The following is a 13,183-nucleotide window of genomic DNA, read 5'->3' as shown; positions in this document are numbered from 1 at the left end:
GATAGAAGATGGTTTATAATAAGGGGGCTCAGAGAAGGATTATGCCTAATAGTAAGCCTGCTTTGTTAGCTGTTTTAAAATATCAGAGAGGCCTTCTACAACAAAAAGAAAAAAATAAGGAGATAAAGAATCCCCTTGGCGAAGACCTCTACTTGGTTTAAAAGAACCCTTAGATTTACCATTTGTTGGAAATAGTAGGGCCCTTAGAACAACGAACTGTAAGCCGTCAAGGCACGACGGTCAAGCGAAGAGCAAAACCTGTAAAACAAAAACTCTTTATGGGCTGAGTCGTTGAGCTCGCTCTCTTTAAGACGTTTCGCGGCTCTGTCTAAGCTTGAAAATTGTCACTTCGTCCCCAGCTAAATGAAAAGCATGAGTTGAAAATTGTCACGTCGTCCCTAGGATAAACTATGCGTTGGTACTAAGGATGAACGCATGAGTTGAAAAGCATGATGCATTGATAAGGCTTGCGATAGCCAAGGGGCTTGCGAGGGTATTTGGGTGCTGGATGATCGTGTAGTAAATAAGTTGCACTACATGATGAGGTATGCAATCGTCTAGCAAACGTTCAGCCTACGATATGAGGTAGGTGATCGTGTAGCAAATGCGCAAAGTTAAGCGATGCGGTAGGCGATCGTGCGGTAAAGTGCGGCGCTAGACGATACGAAGGGGTCGCGCTTAAGCGATAGCACTATGCATTGGATGATAGCATTAAGCGACAAGGTGTTGACACTGCACGATCGGCATCAGCACTAGACGATAGACGTTGAACGCTAAACGATAGACGTTGGACGCTAGACGATAGACGTTGAGCGCTAGACGATGGAGTATGTGATGCACGCTAAAGTTATGCTATGAAATGAGGAAGGCCTAACGTATGGTTGATATGATAAGACAACTATGCATGGGCTAGGACATGCGTTGGCTTAGAAGTATACGACCAAAGGAGGGACGTAATAGCCTCTAAGTGAGCTATGCGTTAGCCAGATTGAGCAATGCATTGAGGAGGAGGTATGCGGCCATGTGGTTGCAAGCGTTGACTTGGGAGCTGACCCTTGCATTGATAACCAAGAAGGAAAGATCATCTTGGTGATTGATCAGCTAAGCCAGCTATCATACTTAGGTTTGATATTATCCTTTAAGGATGAGGTGGCAGCTTGATGTTAAAAGGAGAACATACAGCTGCTAGTTTAAAAAGGGAAGCTTGAATTCAAATAGAGGTTTGGAGAAGTTTGCTCGTGCAAATGAAATAATTCCAGAGCCATTCAAACCATGAGTATGTCTAGTTGCTGAGGTTGAAATGTCGGAGGGAGATTCTAGCAGAATCGAGCTAGAGTATGAAGAATCCGATTGAAGGTCGAATTCTCGGGTAAGTTGGGCCAGTCTTGATGATCTGAGGATTCCGGGACAACCACAACGAATTTTGAACTGAAATTTTAAATTAAGCTTGCAAAGGAAATTTCTTGAGAAAAGGTCTGGAAAATTAGTTATTAAAATTGTAAGTTAAATCTAGAATCTTGAGCAAGCAGGCAGTTGCTTGGGTTGAACAAGCAAGTAGCTTTAAGGGCTTCACGATGATGTTGAGTGCAGGGTTGCGTTGGAGTTTATGGGCACAACCAGACGAACGCATGGGGCATGCGTTGATGTGCCATAAGACAGGCGCATGATCTGAACGATAGGCGCAAGGTTGTGTTGGAGTTTATGGGCGCAACCAGACGAACACGTGGGGCATGCGTTGATGTGCCATAAGACAGGCGCATGAGTTGAACGATAGGCGCAAGGTTGTGTTGGAGTTTATGGGTGCAACCAGACGAACACGTGGGGCATGCGTTGATGTGCCACAAGACATGCGCATGAGCTGAATGATGGGCGTAAGGTTACGTTGGAGTTTATGGGCGCAACAAGACGAATGCATGGGGCATGCGTTGATGTGCCACAAGACGGATGCATAAGCTAAACGATGAACACAAAAGTTGTTATGCGATGGGCAATAGGCGTGAGTTGAAAGCTTGGTCGCATAGAAGGCTTGAATGCCTAAAGTAAGGCATAGACGCATGGTAATGAAGTTGCGGCCTAGTCAAGTTAAGGCTTAAGAATTTGGCTAAGTGTTCAATGCATAGTGAGCATATACATGAAGAGGATTGCCAAAGACTGTGAGTGACTCTAAATGCTTTAAATGTTTTAAGTAAATTGTTAATGCTTATGAATTTCTAGCAATGTATGTTTACTGAAAGCTATTTATGACAACTATTCTCAAATAGTTACCAGGAAACGCATCTCACATTAATGTTATGTTTATGCCATGCTTTTCAATAAACAAGAAGATGCATTAGTATAGAAAGCTTTTGGGCAACTAAGTCATTAAGAGATAAGAATATGCAAATTCAATTTGAGTAGCTCAATACTGAAGGACTAGATGAGAAGGTACTGAAGCTCAGTCTTAGATTTGAATAGTGCAGTACTGAAAGACTAGATGAGAAGGTACTGAAGCTTAGTCCTAGGTTTGAATAACTCAGTATTGAAGGACTAGATGAGAAGGTACTGAAGCTTTCTCTTAGAATTTGAATAGCTCGATACTGAAGGACATGAATAAGGTATCCGAGCAGCTCGATACTGAAGTACACGGTGAAGGTATCTGAGCAGTAATACCTAAGGTATGACGGTACTTAAACTAGAATCACACGAATATAAGAAAAATTGTTATTGATAGTGTCGAGATCACTCCACACTAGCTATGGATTGACGTTGAGGAATTGAGTAAAGGTTCTCTCTCAACTAAGGGTGCCAATTATGTTTTTAGGAAGTGAACAAAAGGGTTCCTTCCTAGTTAAGTAGTAATGCAGTAAAGAATGATAAGGAGTGAGCAAAAGGGCCATTCTAGACTAATAAACTAAGGCATAGTCTAGCAAAGTAAGAAAAGTGTTGTGTGATGTTGATGATGACATGAATAATAGTTGCCAAATTTATGTTTTCAGTTAAAGCTTTCAGTTTTAATATCAAATTTATGTATGAAAATTATGATTTAAATGTTAGTCACTCACTGGGCTTTTAGCTCATATTTTCAAATGTTTTCCTTTCAGGTAGCGGTCAGTTCTCAAAATATTTTTCTGCTGCTGCTCTGCCACTCAAAGAAACAGGTTGAAGGAAGCTTAATTGAAGACCTGTATTAGTTAGTACACATGTGTTTGTCTAGTGACTAGTATTCTAGATGAGGCTCACTAAATTGTAATATTCATGTATGAACAATGCTGTGAAACCCTTTAATGTAAATGTGTTAAGTTCTGAGTTAATTTGTTCGTATATTGGTGAAATGTACATATTCAGGGTTTGAACAAAATTTAACAGGTTAGATAGGCAGTAAGTGCCAGCAAAAGGGTTGGTAATTGCTGCAGTCATCATTCCATCCAGGTTAAGAGGGTAATCTGGAGCGGGGTGTGACAACCGATCTTATCTTATGTTATGTTCTATCTGAGGCCCTCACTGTGTTATATTATAAGTATCGAAACGAACATATATTTTGTGATTTTTTTTTGGAAACGGCCACATGTTCGGTCGTTTCATATTATTTTTGTGATCTTATGAAAAATGTTATTGTACTACATCACATTCTCACCATCATAATCAAATGAAAGGTAATTATCCTATGTACAATTTCAATTCCAAATATACTATCCATATTATATAAAAATAAACTGTATGATATGTGAAATAATAATGTCAAGTTAGCAAGATTCAATATATATACATACCATATACCAATTGGTAATTGAGATAATTACCTTCAATATATATACATACAATATACAATATACCAATTAATTGAGCAACAATATGAAATGTATTTTGTTGGTATGTTTTATAGATTGAAGAGAATTAGAATTATTACAGTTTTTTAAAAGAATATATGAAAAATAATCTATTATGTTCTACAAATTTTTTTAAAAAATTGAGATTGTCTAGTTTATGTCATAAATAATTTGAGAAAATACGTGTATATTTGAAAATTAATTAACAATAGCAAAGCATAAAACTAAAACATAAAAGAATAAAATAAAAAACAAATAGAAAAAAATAGAACTAATCTCATTCACAAAAATAAATGCATCAGATCCCCAACTCAATTCAACTCAACTCTGCACAATAAACACAGACAATAATTACCAACTCAACTCAACTCTGCTAACAAACAAGACAATTTAATTTTCCAGATAATAATTACCAACTCAAACTCAACTAACTCTCTACTTTTATCACGCATCAAACAGACCCTAAGAGATTCCAAGTTAAATGTTTTTTTTTTTGTGAGTTTCAAAATGTGCATATACACAAGTAAATCTCCAATTAAAATCATTCCATTCAATGGTGGAATCAATATAGTTATTTGGTTCATTTTGAGTAAAATTTTGTTTCTTCTGGTTTCTTTTTGAGGAGTCTCTAAAATATTTTGCCTGCGTTGTGGCTTTTCATTTTGATTTGCTATACCCTCATTTGAATCATTTTCAGATTTTTATTTTGATTCGGAGTAGGTGATAATTTTTTCAATCGATGAGAATTGCCAGCATCTCTCGGTGCATTCCTTCGCCGTATGTCCTATGATTCCACGTGTAAAACCAAAGGTGTACACAGTGGATTAGGTTGAAGGTATTTTTCGGATCAACTCGAAATTTCGAATTAGTTGACTTGACAACCCAAATGATCTAAATAAACTCTCCAATCTAACATTTAAAATTCAAGTCAGATTATAACTTATTTTTTCTTTTTAATTAAAAATATGTAAATTTATATACAACATATGACTAATAACTAAAATCTCATAAAATTCAAATGCTAAATACCAAATATCTATAATATTATTGCAAATTAAAAAAAAAAAGATAAATATCAGAACAATTTTAAAAGAAAAATATTAAAAAGTTACAAATTAATCCATACAATTTAATCAATCTTTAAACAAAAATAGTATATATATTATTAATATATAAAATTTGGGTTGGGTTAGGTCAATTCCAATTTTTTTTAACAAACCCACGATCCAACCAAACAAAAATAGAAAAAGTTGAACTCAACCCAACTGAAGAAGAAAACTAACCCAACCTAATCCCTTTAAGATTTTTGAGTTTGGGTATTCCGGGTTATTTGAACACCCTATGAAAAATAAAGGACATCCAGCGACCATTTTGATAATGGGAGAATTTAATCATTATGCCTGTTCGCAGTGGTTTCGAAATATCAATGAAGACTTTTAAGTCTCAAGTTTTCTCCCGAATAGAATCCTTCTTAATCACACTCGACTTCAATAGTTTTCGCTATTGCATCTCCAATCTTGGTAGCCATTGTTTTGTTTTGAAAGAAAGCCCAGTGGTAAACTCAGAATCCTAATCCAGAATGCTACTTGAGTAAACTCAAGATCAGAGGAACTGAAAGCAACTGTTGGTTTCTCTAAGGCCAAAAGATGTTTATCCAGTAACCATGGACCTGACTTCCATACCCATTCTCTATCTGTATTGTTACAGAATTTGAATAAAAAAGATTTTTGCCCAGATTTTTTATACTAAATTTTTATCTAACTTTCCATGTTGAATTAAATACATTCCTCACTGTAGTAGGTGGAATCAATCTTGATGATAGGATCTTCCAGTTGACCATTGATGGATTTTTCAGTTGTAATTTCTAGATTGATGAAGACGCATTTTCCTTTTCTTTAAGATTGAATTTGCTCAATTCTTCGGTTAGTAATCTAGATCCATTATTGATATCTTACTTTGTTGAACCAATGGCTGAATCTTTACAACGTTAAAGAGAAAAGTCAAAGAAAGAAATAGAGGAGAAGAGAGTTTCTGAAGCCTCGCCACTCAGCTGGTTTGAACCTCACAGGGAAGATCTTTCGGGGATCTTGGAGACCATGGTTTTCTTTTAGGAGGAAGACAATTTTATTTCAACAACATAATTGCACAAATATACTCCAAAAGCATAGACGGTCACACCCGATCGGACCGGACCGGACCGGGTCCTTTTTCTAAAAACAAGACACTGCGTTGTTCTCTTTCGGACTTAAACCTCTAAAACCACAGTCCCTTCTCCTTGTCGAGCTCCAATCCATCAATGGCAGTTTTCAAGCTCATCCTCACTCAATCTCGCCGCCACCGCCTCGCCAAACCTCCTTCTCTTTCAACTCCCCAGTTCCTTCAATTTCGCAGACCACTCTCCTCCTCCCAATCCGAATCCAACCCAGATCCCGATTCTCCCCACAATCAATCCTCTCCAAGAACCCCTCGTTCCGTTCCCATTCAGCCCGTCTCCTACGCCGTCAAGCCCAAGCCACAATCCGATGAGAACCAAGATTCCCCGGAATCGCTTCAATCTCCGCCTGCTACACCGCGGCCGCCGCCAAGTCCCGCAGGTAGGAGGACTTGGACTCGCGAGGATATTCGTTATATGAAGGATAATCCATCTATAGCTTCGGTATCTTATCCGTTGCGTGTTGCTCCGCTTCCGGAAGATAGGGTTTCGGCTTCTGGCGGAGGAGAAGAGGGTGTGGAGAGTGGGCAAATGGAGGAGGAGAGGAAGAGGATTGAGGCGGAGAACCAATGGAGGAGGAGTTTTAGGGTTCTGGAGGAGGAGAAAGTTACTGCTCCATTTCCAATGCTGATCAAGGTCGAGAAGAAGGAACAGAAGGTAGTTCTTGAATTGATGGACGCTATCCGGCAAGTGAAGGTCGGTGTAGAAGATTGTGATTTTAACTTTTCATGACAAATTTCTCTACTGCAGGCGTTTTGGAGAACTGAAAAGATTGTAGAATAATTGTCTACATGATCTCGGAGTTGTAAAATGAATGTGTTTTTTTAGAATTTTACTTATGAAATAGTTATTGACAATCTCATTGTTTAATCTTTATTTTTTGTTCTTAAAATTCAAGTTCAGGCTAATGCCAAGGGGAATTTTGATGAGACTGTTGAAGCACATGCAAGATTGGGGGTTGATGCCAGGAAAATGGTAATGCATCTATTATTTTTGTACTCTGTGGATTCATCTCTCTCACTCAGTAGGAATTGATCTTGAATGATTCTGTTACTAGCCTAGTAACTACAGAATTTTGAATTTTAGGGGAGAAAGGAAACCTGGGAATTTCCTTGCTCCACTGGTTGATTGGGTACCTGTTAATGGTTCAGTTTAAGCTGGCTTTGCAGCTGCACTGTGTGCACAATAGAGTTCTCAAAGTAGCTTATCAGAGAGCATATATACGAATGATTTGTCTGATTCACTATTTAAGTTTGTTAAAAGTTTAAATGATCTGTTGTTTATTCTGTCACCTATTTTATATAACTTCTGAAAGTTATCCACATCCTTGATTTTTAATGAACATGAGATAAAAATTATTCCTTCATTTCTCCTCTGTGCATAAGGATATGTCTTTACTTCTTTGGTATTCTACGTAGTTCTTACAATGTTGTTTGCACTCATGGCTTTCATTTTCTGACATGCAGCAAGTTTTGGGTAACATGACTCTGCCCCATTCAATTGGGAAGGTAAGCATATGAATTCTGTTTGAATGAGCATGCCACATTGGAACACAATATAGTTAATTTGTTGAAAAAATATATATTACCTTTCAGACTGTCAGAGTGGCTTTCTTTGCTGAAGGGGCTGATGCTGAGGAAGCAAGGGCTGCTGGAGCTGATATTGTTGGTGGCGTTGAACTTATAGAGGAAATTGCCAGTAAGAGTTGACGTTATTGGTTTTCCTTTTTATTATTAGGGAAAATTTGATTTTCATTATTGTACTTGTACCTGACTCAATGAGTCATCTTTTCCTTAAAATTTCAATTTCATCAAATTAAATTAAACCTTAATGTTGAATAAGAGGTGAAATTAGTCCCTTTTAAGGCCTCTCTATATTCTCTCGGATTGTTGTGAAAAAACAACAGCTAAATAAGTTTTGTGGAACACACACCCACACCCAAGTACCGATTCTTCTTCTTGGATAGTCCTTCATATAATATAATGTAGTTCAAATAGGCCCAACGAACATGGTCAAAAGCTTTGCAAAATCAAGTTGGTCCTGTTAGTTAGATGAACTTGAATTTGAAACTAATCATTGGTTTGAACTTCATTTCTTTAACTATATGTATGCAGCCAGTCGGAAATTCAATGTTGATAAGTGTTTCTCAACCCCTGAAATGATGAGGCGCATTGGCAAGGTTTATGGAATTTAACTTTTTGTGCATTGTACTGTTGTTCTATGCTGATGGTTGGTTATTCAAGAAGAATATTTTTATAAAACATTAACTCAAAGTTCGATGCTATTGCTGTTTAGATTTCCAAGATTTTGAGACAGCGAGGATTGCTACCAGATCCTAAAGTGAGCGCATTATCCTCTGTTTCTATGGTATTTATTTGCTTATAGATTGCAATCAAACAGATGTGCTGATATATTGTATAGCTAGGTACTGTGACCGGTGATATCAAAGGGGCCTTGAAGAAAGCAAGAGAAGGACACATGCACTTTAAAATGGATTCCACATCTATTGTGCATGTGGGGCTTGGGAAGGTAAAATCACTTTAGTTTAAAGCATATAGCTTTGTTTTATAAGGAATGCACATATTGAAGCTGAATTTAAGTTTCCAGGATTGTACCCATCTAAATAGCGTAAACTGTTTCTTGCAGGTGAGTCATTCGGAAGAGTCCTTGCGAGAAAATATTGGTGCATTTGTGAATGCTCTTTTGCTTGCAAAGCCTGCTGGCTTGAAAAAAGGCAAGTTGTGTTGCTTAGTTTTTTTGCTAATCTGTAGTTGATGAATATCAATACAAGTTCATTCATCATTGAACTTAAAGTTTTATTACTTTTACGAAAAATGTTCCCATCAACTGAATGACTATTCTGCCAGTCGTCATTGCATTTTCTTTGGTTTCCCTGACTGAAATTATCTGTTATTAATTGCAGCCTCAAAATATGCTGGATATGTAAATTCCTTCCACATATGTAGCACGGTAATTCTTATAACTTTTGTTCTGATCATCGTAATATCTGAATCTCATATTAGCATAGCTATAAATCATTGAGCTCACTTAAAATGATTGTCAAAATCTATCGGGGGTGTTTGGGCCAAGGGGTTGGGAGTTGGGGAGTGTGGACTTGGGTCCCACTTCACAACTCCAATTTTATGCCTTATTAACTCTTTATACTATGGGTTGATGAGTTCACGACTCCACTTCTTGTCCCAAACACTTCCCAGGGATCAGGTGGGATTATGCAATAGTATCATATATTAGTTTATAATTCCAAACTTGATGAACAGGGATCATAGAGGTCTTTTGGGCTACAAAAATTGTGATTTGATCACAGGCTTTCTTTCATTGCAACGTTAAGATTTTATTTTGATGTTTAGAAAGTCTAATACTTATTGCTACTCGCTGGCATCTTCACTTTGTCAAATTCCTACAAATGCTAAAAATAAATGTGGCTGCGCTATTTGGATGAACCAGTCAATCAGATGTATGAAAATTTCTCATCAGAATATATGAATGTCTTTGCATGAAACGTAGAAGTCCAACGGCTCCAAAAAAATCTCATAATACTATTTTACTATAAGGGGGTACTGAATAATTCATCTGTAGCATACATATTTAAAATAGTTAAGGGAATATCGGATGTTTTGACCAATGATAAATCTTATAAATATGTCTGAAAGATTGAGGAAAGGACATGAGCCAGTTGAATACTTGGGAAAGTTATGTTGTAATTCTGATATCTCTTACATTTCAATACATTTGGAGCTCTATCGGTAGGCTCTTTTGATGTCATGCAGACGGCAAATATTTCATTCTTAGTCTGCAAATCATTTGTTTAGAGTACATGTTCATAAATGGAAGTGATGGTTGCGGACTTTTGTGATACACATATCTTCTATATGGGATCTTACATCCTCTTTGTTGCCAATATTGAATGTCTACTAAATGGTGAAGTAATTAATTATTCTTGTAATGTGCAGATGGGTCCCGGATTCCCAATTACGATACAATCGTTGTCCAAAGTTGCAGATCAATACAACAGAAAGTACTTAAGTGGCGTGATCCGATGAAATCTCTAATATAGGTCTTTTCGTAGCCATTTTTTCATCTTTGATCTCCCTTTCCCCCAATTATAATTTTATTGATACAAAGCATGAAGTAGTCTAGATTTGATTAGATTTTTTTCAACCATTTATGAAGGACGTTCCATCTTTTTGTGTCCTGAGGTAGAAATTGTTAGCTTTTACTGAGTAGCAGCAGAGTCATTTTGATTTTGGCTTTGCTCTGTTTGTTGTATTTACTTGATCTTCTGGACTCTTGCAGTTTGTTTATCATTGAACTAGCTTGTGGTTTATGTGGTCTTCAGTACTCCTTGTGACTTTTAAGACTCATTACCTGCTTGTTCTGGAAAATAAAAGGCAAGTTTCCTGACAAATATAAAGTGGGGATTCGAGGGAGAATGGATCTCTTCATTTTTCTTTTTCATGTTAAATGAATCTGTCATTAGTTCTCTTCTGATCCTAGAAATTGAGGTACTACTTATATTGAGTTTGCATTTGTTTTACTTTTATCATCGGACGTTAGGATACTGGAGTTTTGAATATTTATAAAAAAGATTAAACTATCATTTTGGTCTCACTACTTTGAAGTTGATTTAATTTAGTGTTTTATTTTTTTTCATATGCATTATATACATTTATCTTTGAAAGTGTTGGGATATTATATATTTTTGAAAGGTCTCGCGTATTCTAAAAGTCTTAAACCTTGTTTACTTCAAGGTAAGAGCCGCGGTAATCAAGGTAATGAGAATGAAGATTTTCATTCTCATTGGTGACATTTAATAGAGTATATGAATGAAATTAATTGGTGTGATTCACCCCCAATTTCGGAATTCTTATCCTAAACGGAAGGAGTATTATCATTCCTCTCCTAAACTCTCATCATTCTCATTCTCATTCCTTCCGAGTCTTTTGAAGATTTTCAATCCATTTTTTTATTTTTTTATTTTTTTTTACAATGACTAAGGATTGAACCTTAGAACTTCTAGGAAGAAGATTATGCCAATTCCTTTGGTACCCCTACCATTTCGTTCAATACTTTACGAATTTTTTTGGACACCAACTACAAGTTGGTCGAGTAGATTATCATAGTCTACTTCATGTTGGAAGGACCAAATATAGTAGTAGTGTATACAATTATTTAAACTTACAACGAAGTGTAGTAAGTATTATTTCAAAATCCTATTTGCTATAGTATTTACCATTTATCACTCATTCTTTATTTTTTTTTTCTTAGCTATTGTGTTTAGTATTTCTTACACAAACAAAAATAGTTTACACTCTAAATGCAATCTATTAATAATTCAAATTTAAATAGTTTGTATTTCAAATATTAACTATTATATATTGACTATCATAACTCACTAACTATAATAATCATCAACTACAATATAGTTAACCAATTTACTGCTTCAAAAATCTATATTCTTACCATTTCCCTTTATAAATGAGACCAAAAGCTTTTTAAAGTTATTTTATAATATTTTTTTGAATAAATATTCCGTATTAATTTTGTAATTTAGTATTATATTGTATTGAATGTTTATTTTAGAAGTGCATGATTTCTCCTATTTTAGAAAAAGAGTGTTACCTCCATAAATTTTAACAGTGCCATGAGAAACAATTTCAACAAAATTTTTCATATTGATCTTTTCTTTAGAATAAATACTAACATGTCAAGGGGAGAATTCCAACTTGAAGTGGGTGTTTGGCACGTTGGGTTGGAATGTTTATGTTTGGATGTTGAATTGAGTTGAGTTAGTCTCTATTTGGTATATAGAGTTGAATTGAGTTTGGGTAATTGGTGCACTTGAATGAAATTGACTGTTTCCAAATTTTAAAAAATTTTTAACACAACAAATTCTTTTTTTTTCCCTCTTTTTAAAACATAACAAATTTCTACAAAGTATTCATTGTAACGACTGACTTTTAGAATGGAAATTGGACCACTACTATATACATGCATAAATCTCAAAATGGCATTTTTTCAAAATTTGACCAAATTTCAAAGAATAAAATATATATTTTTTAATCCTAAAACTATAAATAAAATAAAATAAAATCTTTGTTTGAGGTTCTCCTTACTTTAATTTAAAATAAATTAAATAAAAACAAAAAGAAAAAAAACGAATGAAATATTCCAAGAATCTAAAGGTTTAATTACAAAGTTAAAACTTGCAAACATAAGAAAGACATATGCAGAAGTGTTATTAAGTCCCAAGGCTTGGTCATGGATTCTTAAGTGATCCACTACTGGGTCTACCAGTTGTAAAAGTTAGTATTCCTATCAAGACAAAGGTGTGCGTCCTGACATAGGCATAAGCATAGGTAGAAGGGGCGAACCCGAAGATGCGTTTTCGTAGGAAGTGACTTCGATGAGACACAATAACATAATTGTAGGTGGCGATCCCATAAGGACGTCGAAACATATTTAGGGGATGATCACAGTCCGATAAGGGTGCTAATGGTCACCATCAGTCCAACATGTATCATACATCGACCAAGATCATAACAAGTCATAACATATTATAATAAATATAGTAACGTATATCATGAGTTTTAAGAACAGTCTCAACAATTCATCCATCAATCAAGCATAACATAACCTTCACATAATACCATATTTCTGGTAACATAATCACAAGTTTTCAGAACACCCTCAATAGTCCAACCGTAGCAAGTTATAGCTATTCAACCCATCAAAATAGAATCATGCTTTCAACGCAAACACAATCTTAACACCAATTTGGATTCGAGGGTGAATCGATAGTAAATCAATTACTTCAATTAAACCCAAATAAAATAGGCAATTCAATCCTACTATTGGTCTGTCTAGAATCTTGGATTAAGTCCCTGCCAAAGACCACGTTAAGGTTTTATTTCATCATTTAGGACCCTTAACCTGAAGGAACCATTGAAGGCACTTAAGCGGAAATGGGATCAGAACCCAAAATCCCAAATTTATAGAATGTTTAAATTTATAGAAAACAAACACAAATTATGCATCTAGTCATAAAAATACAACATGCTTGCACTAAATTACAGAAAAGTAAAATGAGTTTTAGAAATCCTTACCTTTGAAGATCGATTCTTCAAAAAAGAAACCCTCGAACCAA

General features: G+C 35.6%; 1 protein-coding gene across 2 annotated transcripts; it reads left to right on the top strand.

Annotated features, from left to right (window-relative positions):
* The first annotated feature begins 6,044 nt into the window (after positions 1-6,044).
* On the top strand, positions 6,045-10,636 carry LOC120070192 (50S ribosomal protein L1). 2 transcript variants are annotated; one of them, XM_039022050.1, is made up of 11 exons: positions 6,045-6,714; positions 6,922-6,993; positions 7,485-7,526; positions 7,614-7,716; positions 8,133-8,197; positions 8,314-8,358; positions 8,440-8,547; positions 8,665-8,752; positions 8,942-8,988; positions 9,990-10,093; positions 10,333-10,636. In XM_039022050.1, the coding sequence occupies exons 1-10, from the start codon at positions 6,103-6,105 to the stop codon at positions 10,077-10,079; spliced, it is 1,272 nt and encodes a 423-aa protein (XP_038877978.1). In that variant the 5' UTR covers positions 6,045-6,102; the 3' UTR covers positions 10,080-10,093; positions 10,333-10,636. The 2 variants fall into 2 exon arrangements, with proteins under 2 accessions (XP_038877978.1, XP_038877977.1); XM_039022049.1 differs by having other exon boundaries at positions 9,990-10,636.
* Positions 10,637-13,183: the final 2,547 nt, after the last annotated feature.

Source organism: Benincasa hispida, chromosome 1 (genome assembly GCF_009727055.1).
Source record: "Benincasa hispida cultivar B227 chromosome 1, ASM972705v1, whole genome shotgun sequence".
In the NCBI taxonomy this organism is placed as follows: Eukaryota; Viridiplantae; Streptophyta; class Magnoliopsida; order Cucurbitales; family Cucurbitaceae; genus Benincasa; species Benincasa hispida.
The sequence above is the reverse complement of the archived record's forward strand: the minus strand, read 5'-3'. Positions and strand labels throughout refer to the sequence as shown.

Coding starts and splice junctions, on each gene's coding strand:
- LOC120070192 (XM_039022050.1), top strand. CDS start 6,103: ATGGCAGTTTTCAAGCTCATCCTCACTCAATCTCGCCGCCACCGCCTC. Junction 7,527..7,613: donor TGCCCCATTCAATTGGGAAG/GTAAGCATATGA, acceptor ATTACCTTTCAG/ACTGTCAGAGTGGCTTTCTT. Junction 8,359..8,439: donor GATTGCTACCAGATCCTAAA/GTGAGCGCATTA, acceptor TATATTGTATAG/CTAGGTACTGTGACCGGTGA.